At 40.2% G+C, this 14,279-nt stretch overlaps 1 protein-coding gene across 1 annotated transcript in view; it reads left to right on the top strand.

The window, feature by feature from the left end:
• The first annotated feature begins 244 nt into the window (after positions 1–244).
• The window catches only part of LOC137287022 (M-phase phosphoprotein 8-like), a 79,250-nt gene continuing 65,215 nt past the window's right edge, over positions 245–14,279 (top strand). Inside the window, exon 1 of the mRNA XM_067819118.1 lies at positions 245–597. Within this exon, the coding sequence (XP_067675219.1) occupies positions 418–597 (180 nt within the window). The 5' untranslated portion in view covers positions 245–417. The remainder of the gene's footprint in view (positions 598–14,279) is intronic.

The following is a 14,279-nucleotide window of genomic DNA, read 5'->3' as shown; positions in this document are numbered from 1 at the left end:
AAGTCCGGCGTTTCTTTGATGTGATAAAGAATTTATATAACAAACATTATTATTTGATGACAGTGTAACTTCCCATGTGTTTTTATTTGCTTGAAACGCACGCGAGTTTATTATCGCACATAGGTCTTATCTAAACCAGACAACATATATTTACATATAGGTCCCGCTGACCTTATTTTGTTCACGAATGTAAATATAGGTCAATGGTTTGGTCGATTGATACAGCTGAAGGGAACGGATCTTAATGTAACCCAAATATGGATTTTTAGGTGAGAGTCTCTTTCAGTGAGACAACCTGTACATCAGCTATACCTGTTGTTATTCTGACACTGACTGTTTTCGTACAAAGTTATAAACGTATACGTCCCTCAGCGAATTAATCATGTTTTGAAGTCGCACATCTCCCCTACTCGGAACATGGTAAAGTCGCTGTCAGTGGGCAACATGGCGGACGACGAGGAAGGTGCGCCGATATCTGACGAAGAAATGGCCGAGGACGATTCGATGTCGACAGGAGCCGGCAGTAATGGTGCTAGTAGTGAAGCTGAACAATTATACGAAGTAGAGCAAATAGTAGGGATGAAGAAAAATGCAAACGTGAGTGACAACTGGCCTTGACATTAGTAACCTAGATGGCTGGAGCGGTTGCTCACTGGACAATTTCAGCTGTGTGTTAAGCACTGACGGAATGTCTTTGTTCAAAAGGATGCTTTTCTACCCCCTTCATTCAAGTTCTGTTAATGTTTGAATTATCCATCCATATTGTGTATTTTATAGGTACAGACTTAAATTTGCAAGTGTGTACAATTCATTAGAAAAACACATCCAAATGGAGACGAGACGATTAAATATTTGTGCAGTTTTCAGTAATGGATACCACTTTATAACACCATTTAGTTGAAATTATCAAGATGGGTATCTTATTACAATTGTTTTTCTGACCAAAAGGCATTCCAATCTCCAAGATATTGTACCTTAATAGTGGCCTCTCAAATATCATTCTTCCTCTCATTTGACAATTATGCAGGTAGTCTTGGTGTAAATTCGGTTGTACTTTATTGAGATAAGCAGTAATATATTCTTCTAGTTTGATCTCACAGTGACTGATACCACTTTATTGTCAAGTTCATGTTTTTGTTTCACGTGAAATGGTGGTGGTGGAGTAGCATTTGGTCAAAGCATTCACTCGTCACACTGAATACTAAGGTTCAATTCTCCACATGTGCACAATGTGTGAAGCCCATTTCAGTCCCCAGCCTTGATATTGCTGGAATATTGCTGAAAGTGATGCAAAACAAAACTCAGTCACTCGCATCTAAAAAATAGAAGATAACCTCATTTTTGATATATGAGCTCTTAAGTTATTAATCTATCAAGCCATACTTTGTCATATTCAGAAGCTGTATCAGTCTCAAATAATATGTGTTAACGAACACACCAGGAGGTTAATGTAAAACCAAATTAGTTGCACATTAGGACATGCATGCATGGCTTACCTCATTTGCTCCCCTTTGATAATGAAAATGGAACAACAATAGGTAAATATTGTAGCTTGAGATGATGTTATACATAGGTTACTGTATTGGAGAAAGTGCCTGAGCTCGTCATTTGATATGTGCATCCCAGTGTTAGGGGTTTTCGACAATATAAGCCAAAAACATAGTTTTTATCTTTAATATCATTTTAAGATTTGATTTTGCTAACCTTGAGTTATAAATGTATATTCATCTATTTCACAAAAAAGTATCGTGTGTTTCCAACAAAAATAGCTTTAATGACATCGTATCGGTGAAACTGTAGCTGCTTGCCACATCCGGGTATTTTGTATGTGTTTTCGAAGATGAGCCATAGTTTTCCCTCCGCACTGCGAGAGAGTGTTTTGACCACGTGGCTTCCTATTCGTACATAACATCACTAGCAGACGACTTATTTTGTTGAATTTTGCTCGCTATTTTTTTTATACAAACAATTGAATTTGCATCTGAAGTGGTATTAACGGTCGAGGGTAAGTAACATTGATGTTTATTTGCTCTTTACAAAACTTAATTTCTTGATTCCAATTGTCAATATAACGTCTCACGACAGGAACTGGGCATCCGCCCTACCGATGAAACTGTTTGTGCACTCGATATAGCGCTAGCAATGCAATCGTTGAAATTACCAGAACGTCAAATTCAGCTCGCTTTGGGATATTACTTGCATGATGTTTGTTTCATACCTCTTTAGTGATTAGGTCAGTCCACAACAAACACAGTTTTATTTTGAATTCTGGACTGAAGTTGTTAAAATCAAACAGTAAAAATTATTACTGATGTTTCAGAGGCATATAGATGCAATACAATCACCTTGTTATCATTACGAACAGGTAGTAACTTTGGCAGCCTAAAACATGAATTTATGTAATTTAAATCGTCTGATGCATGTAAAACTAACTAGTGCTGTGCAATATAACCGCTTTACTGACATTTACTGGTTCAGACATCGAAAGGATACGTATTGCGATACACTGATCAACAACTGGTATTTTGACATGCATTCGGAAAACACTCAGAAATCTTCAGATGTTTTCTTTTTTCATGGTGTGGTGATGATGATATTAATTGTATTGATGGTGGTGGGAATGATCATAGTAAAAATTACATTAAACTTGATCGTTAGGTTTGGTTTGAAGTTGTGTTCTGAATTTTTGTTCAAGGCTTTTGTGATATTTTGGAGCTGAATATCTTAAATATTTATTCATCAATGATATGTCCTGACTAGGTCAAGTTGCTGTCTAAAATCTCAAGGCTTTTTTAGAGAGTGAACAAACTCCTTATTAATTCTAATCTTATTCAATTTAGAACTGTGAGTAATGATAAGTGAAGTGATGTGTCACCTCAAATTAATATGAGCAAATCCTTTCAACAGAAGTCTTTCAAGTCGGATTACATTTTTGATTGTTGTCATAAGACAAGTAGTAGCAAGCAATCACGTGATCAAACATGGCAGCGTAATCAAAACATCGTCAGCTCCATTCCATTCAATGCTTAACAAGTTCAATTCAGGTCACTACTAGTGTGTGGTAATAAGAAATGAACATCAAAGAATCAGAGTGTCGCATTTTCTGATCAAAACAGCTTCCTGAGCTCGCATTAATTTCATGACGCATTTTAGACAAGACCTTTGCACTCGCATTAAATTCATGACGCATTAATTTCATGATTTACAGTATGTGTTCTTATTCTCTGCCAGCATGTGGTGGCTTAGACAAAAATACTCCCCATATACATGCGTAATAATTTAGTAAGAATGCAGGTATAGTCATCATGCAGCGACATACAAACAATAAATGTAACCATTGTAGGGTGCAGTGGGCACAATTACAATGCAATTCTGTGCTGAAATGTAAGCACAGATTAATGAATCGATATCAACAGCACTGAAACCGCTAATACTACTGGGAGGGTGAATGGGATCAAGCATGCCGCCATTCAAAATGACATTCAAGAATTAAGTCAATGGGAGATAACTCTGACAAGAAGAGCAGTAACTTAAGGCAGCTGGCTTGCCACTAAATACAGGAACTAACATCATTTAAAAGTATTTTCATACTACAATATTACAAAACCAGTAAACCCTGCGTTGATGTTACATTGTTCTCTTCCTTGTTTCGTTTGTGCCAAAGGTCATTTGCATTTTTACATTGTCATAATTCAAAGTTTTTATTCAAGCTTAATCAAACTTAGTAATGTTCTTGTGTTTTTGCCTAATATAATCAAGCATTAACTCAATTTTATATTTTGTGTGTTAAAGAAACTTCTTGCGATATATTGCAATATGGAAATTGTCTGCAATACCCTCCCATAAAAGTAACTGGACAATCTGTACTCATCCAAACGTTTATAGCTAGACTCATACACAAATGTTGGACCCTGTGTGATCCTTCTGAATGTTTTGTCTATACAAGAGAGACAACTCTCAGGAGACAAAACAGCTGCCTGTACAAATTGAATCAAGAACATTGGAAACCCATCTATCTGCAGATCAGTTGTTTACTGGGCATTCATGAGAAAATATGTGAGAGGAGATTGAAAGCAAATCCTGATGTTTTTGGTTTGTGGAGTTAGCATTGCCAGTATTTATGGTCACTAATTATCTATACAGGTAGGAAAGAGCCTATCCTCAATATCTCAAGGGTATACGCTCCGATAAGTCTCCACTATACCCTGGATTCATATATCAGTCGCACTGCGAACAATCCTTTGCAGCTGCGACTGCTATCTTTGTTGACACTAGCAAGCTCAGTTGTAATGGCGGCTTAGCTGATTGGCTACTGTGAGAATGCAAAGTCAGCAAAGGGAAGTAATAAAATTATCGTAGATGGGTATAGTTGAGCTTCATCGGAACGTTTACTGTGGAGATATTGAGGATGGGACAGAGCCCAACAAGCTAAGATCCACCTACTAGAGTAGTAACAGTAACTGATGACTTACCCTTCATCAAGTTAAGGTATTTTTTTCTTTACAAAAGGCCAGCAGCACTAGAGATCACATTAACAGAAGGAAATAGATTAAGATAAGAAGACCACAGTTGTGAATATATTGGAAATATATGACAGGACATTGACAAAAAGAAGAAAAAGCATTCCAGGGGGTTGTGCATGGATAAACCTTAGTTTTTTTGGTGGGTCACTGCCCCACCTGGTTAAATTTGTATAAACCCCATTGCTTGATAAGAGTGTCCAAGTACCCCACCAGGATAATTTTAGGTGGGCCCCTTTTAGATTATGGTGTTTGAAGTTTTCAGCTAAATGTATTTACTTAATTTGTATGTAATAAACTGTCTTAATAAGGTCGTCATATTTTGTCTGATACATGATCATGCACGATCATGAATGAACACCGAAAGTTACCAAAAGAAAGATTTTAGACAACACACACTTTCATTGGCTAAATTTATTACAACAACCAATTAGGGATGTTGTTGCATGTGGATTAAATTTGGTTCACTTTATAGTTTTTATGCAATTGTGGTGAACAATAACAATATTTATTGCATTTTATGTACTTGTTTTGTTTGGCTTTTGTATTTTCTAGTATTTTGTGTCCACAGGATGTGGAAATGTCTGTCAGCAGCAAGTCATGGTTTGATGTGGAAATGATGCAGAAACACATCCTATGTCTGTCCCTGGTTATGGATATGCAAGATGTCCATTGTATCCTACAGGGAACAGTTGGCAAAGTGGGTACTCCTCTTTTGATATTTGGGGATATCTGAAAGCAAACAGTGTTGATAGAAAAGTATTGTTGTACCCGCAAAATTGGACAGAACTCTGATAGACAGGCAACATTTAATAGTAAATGAAGGGCGAGCGAGGACACACACTTGTGCTTGTTACATCAGAAGTGACCGCATGAACTGTAAGTGTCTGGATTATTCTGACCGGTGTCCGGGCCACATTCCTCCCCATCTTGTAGAAATTGATGGTGTTCTCCGCTGTCTTCTGCAAAATGACACCTACAGGCAGGTTCTTCAGCTGAGCCACTTCAAACGCCACCTCTGGGATCCTGAATGGTGATGATGTGAGATACGGTGAGTCAGTCTCCAGTACAGCTTGATTCAGTGACACAATCTGACAACAGCTGCAAATTTCTCCTGTATCCGTGGCCTAAATATGAGAGGCGAGATGCCAAGAAGAATGCCTTGAAAAGCATCCCTCCAACAGGCAACTTGATCAAGACCACCTGAAAAACAATGATAGTGCTGTTTGTGTGTTTTATCAAGGCAGCTCTTCATTACTGTAAGGCACCGTTCATCCAATTGCCTGGTGCCACGACAATGTAGGACAACAGACAGACGATGTTCTGCAGCTATGTCTAAATGTTGCTCTAAAACATACTGCTGACGGTCCAAGTAGTCACCGTCGTTCTGCTGGGTGGAGTCAAGCCGACATTCTCCGATAGCCAACAACCTGCCGCAACTTGCATATTCTTGCAGCTGTTTCAACAACCTTCTGCCTTTCTTAAGTGTCGCTGCCTTAGGATGAATGCCAACTGAGAACCTCAATACGTCATCCCACATCTTTGAGACGACTGGCCAATATCTGGGCCAACAGTATTTGGTGACTGCAAGAGTGAGTTTAATGATGAGTGAAGCAGCACATCCAAATGAAAATGACTGTCAGCCATTACCCCATCAAAACGGGGCAAAGACAGGTCATTTACAACCTTACTGCCCCTTGTTACTTCCTCTCTTGTTTGTTGTGGGAGCTGCTCCAACAAGGTCAAGATTGTTCGCCAATGAGGTAACTCACCATTCTCACCAATGTTGATTACTGATTTTAAAGTGTCCGCCAAAGGATGTGCAGTATTTATATCAGTGCTTTTTACTTCCTCTAGCATCTCATCATGCGACTGAAAGTACAGACTTATACTAAAATTGTTGAAAAAATCGACCACACTCCATACCCATATTTGGAGTTGATGTTCACTCATGAAAGAGACCCGATCACGATCATATTTATGCTCACTGTCGAGGTGTCTCATGAGAAAGTTAAGTTGGCCAAACTGATCTTTACAAACCCAGCATGAGAATGTTGGGTGAAAAAAACCATGGGAGGTTACATGACGGTGAAGGTGTGTGAACTTGCCCTTACACAACGCCCTTACACAACGTACACACACTGCCCTTTTTCTACTTGGTGGATCCTTTCCTGGCGACTGGACTGGTCTACTTTATCATCCTTGTGATCGAGTCCTGATTCGTCATAATCGGGAATAAGGTGTTCTTCCATAACAGCTAAAAAGTACAAATATAAATCACTTCCACCACTTAAGCCTACTTTACATACATTAATATATATAAGCCATATCACCTCCGGTGATCAAATGATACACACTTACCACCAGAATCAAATTTATATACAATCTGAAAAAGATGCTCACCTCTGGATTATTAGATATAATCCCTCATCCACCACAGTCTTTTACGAACTCTCTTCTCAATGGTTCCTGAGCCCTTCCCATCCGCGCTAACATTCTTGTCGACAGATACATCACGTTGCTCTGCCTCATTATCCGCTTGATCATTTTCTTTCCCATCCTGGTTAGCTGTGACTCCTGGATCCAATTCGTGGTATAACCTCTTAAGCCACACAGGAACTTTGCGATCACGACACATCTTCTTTCAGTCATGATGTAGGACAAATGTCTTCTTCCACCCCGAGTGGGTAAAGTGCAGGGGAAAGGCACTCAGTAACCAAATGAGGACCTTTCCACGGGGACTTTAGTTTCCTACTTATTCCAACTTGAGTAGATGAATCCAACACATAAACAATATCTCCTGTCTTGAAAGAATGTTGGTTCAGTTTAATGTCATAATCCCACTTTTGACGATGCTGGACACTTCCTATTTTCTTCCTAGCTAGTTGGTGCACTTCCTAGAGACTTTTGTCCAGATGGCAGTTACAAGAGTTATGGTTCTGGTCCTGTTTGTTCACCTCCGTCAAACCAAACATGAGGTCTACAGGAAGTAAAATTTCCCTTCCAAACATAAGCTTTTTTTGGGGTGAATCCAGTTTGTTGACTGTTGGTTGCTGGCACAGCTCCTGCCATCTGCTGGAGATGCATATCCCACTTATGCTGCTTACCACCAGCGAAGCCTCTAGTCATCTGTAGAATGATTCTGTTATAGTGCGCGACTTGTCCATTTGAGCTTGGGTGATAGGGAGTCGTTCTTGTTTTTGTTATTTCCAAGAGTACACATACAACTGAAAACAGGTTACCATCAAAATTTCTTCCTTGGTCCATGTGTATCTGTAGAAGGCAACCAAACTGGGATATAAAACCATCCACAAATGTCCTTGCAATGGTTTCAGCAGTTTGATCGGGGAGAGGGATACACTCAAACCACTTTGTAAACTGATCAATGATCATCAAAATATACTTGTTTCCTGCTGTTGTTTCTGGCAATGGCCCCAATATATAAATGTGCACACGCTCCATTGGTGTGCCTGCATGACACTGACCCAAAGGCTTAGTCTTTACATTAGCTTTACATTAGCCCCCTTATTTTGATTAAAGGTAGATCAAGACAAGACATACTGATCACACTCTGAAGACATACCTGGCCAGTAAAATCTTTGTTTCAAACATAGTAATGTTTTTTTTCAACCCCAGGTGTTCTGCCCATTTTGTATCATGACATTGCTCCAGAACATCCGAAACTAATGCCCATGGAACCACAAATAACCTCTTAGTTGAAGTAAGCTCTTCCCATTTATACCAAAGAACCCCACCAGCTAAGAACAACTTAGACCTACATAACGAAAGTGACTTGGCCGTTTTGCTTGACAGGCTCAGTTCCTGTTGCGAGGGTTGACCGTTATCAACCAACCAATCTCTGACTCTCTTTAACTCAGCATCATCATCTTGCAACTTCTTGAGGTCGTCAAGTGTATATCCAGGCATCCAGTTGGATATATCTTGCATCTGGTCTGTTGTGATTTGATTAACATCAGCCTTCCTCAGTGCCAAAGGGACAACATCATCGACATCATCCTCATATCTGGACCATTGTTCTTGAGCCCTTTTGCAAGAATGGCACCCCCACATGACAAATCTGCAAGTTAACCACCAGCACTGTGACAGTCACAAAATGTAAGTTCATCCGGTTGCCTTGACAATCCATCTGCATTGCTGTGTTTTCTACCAGGTCGATGTTCTATTTTCATGTCAAACTGGGCAAGTTCCTCCATCCATCGGGCCAACTGTACCAGGTCAAACTGTTGTGATCAGTCCTTACCAAGAAGGGTCTTCGGAGTAGGTAAGTCCGGAAGTGTCTGGTAAAAGTTACCACAGACAGCCATTCCTTTCTGGTTGTACAGTAACGTTTTTAGGCTGGAGTGAGAACTTTACTGGCAAACCCAATGGTCCTTTCTTGTCCATTCTGTATTTGAATTAGTTCAGCCCCTACTGTATGATTTGAAGCATCTGTATCAAGAATGATTGGATCTAAAGAATTTGGATACCCTAGCACAGCCGAAGTTGCCAATGCCGATTTCAACTTTGAAATGCTTCATCCTGATCTCGCTGCCACAAAAAAGCTACATTCTTCTTGACAAAAAAATGCAGTGGATGTGCCAGACCTGCAAATCCATGTATGTGCTCATGATGATAATTGACATATCTGAGGAAGGACTCTAACTGCTTCTTGTTGGTCGTCTGTGGCCAGTCCGTCATGGTACTAATGTTCACAGGGTCAGCTGATGTACCCTCCTTGCTAATGATTTTACCAAGAAACTTTACCTTTGTCTGAGGTAAATAGCACTTGGACAGCTTTGTTTTGAGGTTGTGTTGCCTGAATCTACTCAAAACGAAGGTTAGAAAGATGCCCCTCAAAACTGGTGCCCCTTACAATTATGTCGTCCAGATAAACTAAACATTCTTGTCAGTCCCTGTAACACTAGCTCCATTGCTTTCTGAAAAGTTGCAAACCGAAAGGCATTCTAACGTATTCAAAAAGCCCATTCTTTGTGATAAATGCAATTTTATCCCTATCCTCTTCAGCCATGACTATCGGGTCATGACTACCTGAAGGCAAATCCAAAGTACTCATGAACACTGAGCCACCAAGCATATCAAGGCAAGAATCTATATTTGGCAGGGGGTACACATCTTTAGAAGAGCAAGCACTTAAGAAGCAAAAAACTTCGCAATATCTCAGCTTCCCATCTTTTTTTCTAACCAGGACTAGTGGTGATTCCCACTCTGAAAGTGAAGGCTGAATAATACCCTGATCAAGCAAGTTTCTGAAATGTGCTTTTTCCTTAGATTCAAAACCCAACGGAGTCCTTCTCATCCTCTGTCGAATGGGTTTTGCATTAGCAACATCAATTTTATGCTTAACAACTGAACAACAACCAAGGTAACACTCATCTTTAGCAAACACATCTTTAAAATCAATAAGTACCCTTGCTAACTCTTTACTTTCTTCATTCGAGAGATTTTTTAGAAGATATATCAAACAAAGCTTGTAAATGCATAGGGACAGAATCATCTTGAACCATCATCAACTTGTGCAAGATGCATGCTCAAATATTCTTCCCCACATAGCACTGTATCATTTTCCAGGACCTGTTCAAATTAAGTAGCAATGCCTAGAAGGAAATGTTGTCTAAGAGTCACAAGTGAATCTGAATGGTTTCTCAACACAACTGGCACTGTCCCAGGTCCTCGTACAATAGCAAAAGGTGACAACAGTCCATTGAGGTTCTTTGACGGCTGTAGAAGAAACTCACCATCACCCTAAAGCAATGCTTCAGCAGATTTCATTGAATTGGGAGGAACAACAACCTTTTTCAAAAGTTTGACATGTGCAGCTTTGCTTACTCTACTACCAGTTCTTAATAATGCTGCCTAAAACCACTTCACCATTCACTATAACTGAAAGATGGTCAAAGTGAATGACTGCATGATTATGCCTGAGAAAGTCGAGACCTAGAATGACTGAATCTGAAATTGCAGCAACTACCACATCCCATTTGAAAACTTGTGTTCTGATTTTCATGGGATACTTCCGAAGCCAGCAACCATTCAGACTACCGTTTCTATCAACACTCCTCAGAAGGATGGGTTCTGACAGATCAAGAGAAATACCTAACTGGTGTGCTACCTCTTTACTAAGGACTGTAACATGAGCTGCAGTATCTATGAGCTCTTGGCGCGACAAACCTCCACACTGTACTTGAGTAACCAAATTTTCATTTCTCCCCACTCCATGGTCTCCATACACAGTAATTTCTCTAACACTGACATCAGAACCAGAATCATTTGACAAGTCTGGACTTTGTGTAGAAATCGGAGGATCTGATTCAACTGAACATCAACTCATCCTACAACTATCATCTTGGCCACGATTAAGTACACAGGTGTAACAACTTCTCTGTGCTCTAGGGCTTGGTTTTCTAGACTGTCGCTCAGTAAGTGCCTGCATTACATGTTTCAATGTATCTGTCATTTGGACAAGACAAGCTCTAGTTTGGGCATTTTCGTTTGAGAGTTCTGACAAACATTTCTTCAAAAACTCTTGATCCCCAGCTACAGTTTTCCTATTCTGTGCAGTACCCACAAGGAAATCTAAGTCATCCCCTTCTGTGAAATGGACCTTTCTGATGTCCGCCCTCTTAGAGCCAAGAATAATTCTCAGATTGTTTGAGAATGCTTTCACCAACTGCAGTGCTTTGTCCAAAGTATTTGGGACCTTATACATCGCTGATAATGCTGCTTCCTTGTTTGTATACCTCTTGAGACACGTGTCAATTGCAACTGTTTCCCACACATTTGGATACCCTGCTACTACTAGTTCTTGGACCATTTCTGCCAACTCTTCAATTGGCTCGTCCGAAGATTGCTTCAACCCCATAATTTCCCTTCTTATTGTATGTGGGAGATCAGTGCGGCCGAAACAAGCTCGTAACTTGAGAATGAGGCTATGGTAATCATTTTGAACCGATTCAAAATGCTGCCTCAACGAGAAGATCTAACTTTTGTTCCCTATCCTACTGACAACGAGTAGCCATTCTTTCAAATAGAATTTCAAATGGTTTCCATTCCGCTTTCCCATCGTATGCCCCTAACCTAACCGGAGGAGTCCTTGGATGGGTTACTAATGTCTGCTGAACTGTCTGACAAGATTCAGGAACCCTGCGGCTACTAAATGGTGCTTGGGTGTCTGTTTGGTTGTATCTATTTTCGCCCTGATGCAGAAAATTTCCACTTTGGGAATGAAATGAGGGCTTACCCCGACCATATATAACGATTGTATCGTGATTTGTTCTGGGTTAGGATGCAATTCTAGAATCTAATTTGTCCAACCCAATCATTGTTTGTCTCTCCAACTGTTTAATATACCTACCTATCCTTGGCCTCAGTTTCACTTCTACTGAAAGTAATCTCTTTCTGTATAGAGACAACCAGATTATTTAATTGACCCAACTGCTGTATCACATGCGCCAATTCACTGTCTTGACATTTTGTTTCCATGGACTGCTCCGAGTTTGGCATTTCAAAAGAAATAAGATTTTGTTGTATCAGAGCGTCGCAATTAGAAGTAGGTATTTCATGGATTTGTCAAGCCGTGTCCTCAGGAAGAAACTACAAAATTCCAGAATATCCGGAATATTCCCCAAGACTAATAATCTAAACAAATATAATAAATAAGAACGACAGACAGAAAAGGCTAGTAGTTTTATTAGGATACTACAATGTGATGCGCACGTGCGCTTCGTGGCACGTGGCAACCTCACGGCAATTTCAAAACCATGCGACTATTCAAAATGCGACAAAATACTTGAGGGAAATGTAAACTATACTCATCAAATGTTTAGAAAATCTCCAGTTGCCGCCGACACCAATGTTGTACCCACAGACAGAACTCTGATAGACAGGCAACATTTAATAGTAAGTGAAGGGTGAGCGAGGACACACTTGTGTCTCCTGGGCTCGCTACATCAAAAGTGACTGGATTATTCTGACTGATGTCCGCGCCACACCACAATATGTACATGAACTGCATGGCAGAAACAGTCCTCAGATAGATCTACGATAACATGTGACCACACTAAAGACCGTCGCCATGAACCAGTGAAATCGGCTGAAATCCCCGAGAAATCCTGGGATGCAGACTGAATTTCATCAGAATGGAGTTATACTCTTCATAATTTTGTTATAATGTTTAAAGAAATATCCAGACTCAGGTATTATATATTGAATAGCAGGTGAAAAGCCTTTGTGCACCAAGTCATTACTTAAATATGTACTGGGTGCAAGTTGGTGGAATTTTTTTTAAGTAGAGCCCGGTCTAATGTGACCTTTCAGATCTGATATTCTAGAAAAATTCACACAAGATCCATGTGGCCCTATTTTTTAGAAAATGTTGTTTTACTCTGTTGAAAATATGTCATTTTTGCTTATCTTGACACATACTTATCTCCTCTTCTTGGCGAAGGTAGTGGTGGCAAGGTAGTGGAACACCTGAAATCCCTTGAAGTTCCCTTCTAAAAGAAGCGAATGTAAAATTCACACTCACTCATGTATTACCTCCCTCGCCCTCCACATGGTCAGCTGACCACCATGATACTTCACTCTCTCCCTATTGCCCAACGAAGGCGGCTGGAGGCACCTGGGGTCCTGTATACAGTGATAAGTTTTTCATTCTTTTGGTTTTTCTAACTAAATTTGCGTAGTATGTGGTTTTTGGCTTGTATATGTTTATTATAATTATATAGGTTTAGGTTTGTGATTATTATGCCTTTTTCTAACACATATTTCATCAACTGAGACTTAGTCTCATGTACATATACTTTGGCCTGCATGTATACCTTTATGTTCTGCTCATACTCGTTTAAAATTTTGCATTAAATTGTCTGAAGCAGAATTCTTATTATATTTACGGTCTGTTAACAGACTAGCTATGTCTAATCTAGTGAAATTAAATCAGGTAACTGTTTAATTATTGATGCTGAGCTTCATTCCAGCGAGATGCCAGCCGTATCTCTGAGGTTGTGTCCAGGGTCATGCAAGTCCCCTCCCAAGACTCAGAAGAGACAATTTGTTGAGGCAGGGTCATCACAGGCCAAGAAAACTAAGCCATCGAAGTCAAAGTCTTCATCTCTCTTTGATGAAGAAATCTCTTTTGACGAGTCTCTGTTGATGATACAGAGTGAAGACATCAGTCGCATGTCGACTGCAACCTCGGGCATCGTAGACACAGTCGTCAATGCACGCGTCGCATGCATTTGACACAGGTGCTTTTATGCAACAGTTCACAATGCAGATAAGGAACTTGTAGAGCGACGGTTGGAAGAGGAAAGATGACTGCACTTGTCAACGATGTCGACTGCAATTCAGCGAGAGCATTCATCTGCACTCACGCCTGAGGATGAAGAGGAGGTGCACGCACACACTCGAGAAGATCCAGGTCCTGATCATCGGGTTGTAGCACAGAGAAGGATATACCCACACCCGAGTAGTTATACTTTGGGGAGTGATGTCACACGCGCGTGAGTGCACTCGTGGATGGACTCGTCAACGGAGGAGGTCTCCTTCAGTCTCCCCTATTCATAGAAGACGTTGTATGCAGTCACCCTCCTCTTCGGACTTAAACTCACACAATCGGTATCGTCAGAGATCTATGAATTCGTCTTACTCTAGGAAAAACGAAGTTAGACAACATCATGATTTGTCACTGGAGGAAGCCCTATTTTCTGACTCAGAAGTCACATCGTGGATCATGAATGGTCT

The sequence above is a fragment of the Haliotis asinina genome, chromosome 6 (assembly GCF_037392515.1).
Source record: "Haliotis asinina isolate JCU_RB_2024 chromosome 6, JCU_Hal_asi_v2, whole genome shotgun sequence".
NCBI lineage: Eukaryota > Metazoa > Mollusca > Gastropoda > Lepetellida > Haliotidae > Haliotis > Haliotis asinina.
Note: the sequence above shows the minus strand (reverse complement) of the source record. Positions and strands in the feature narration are given on the sequence as shown.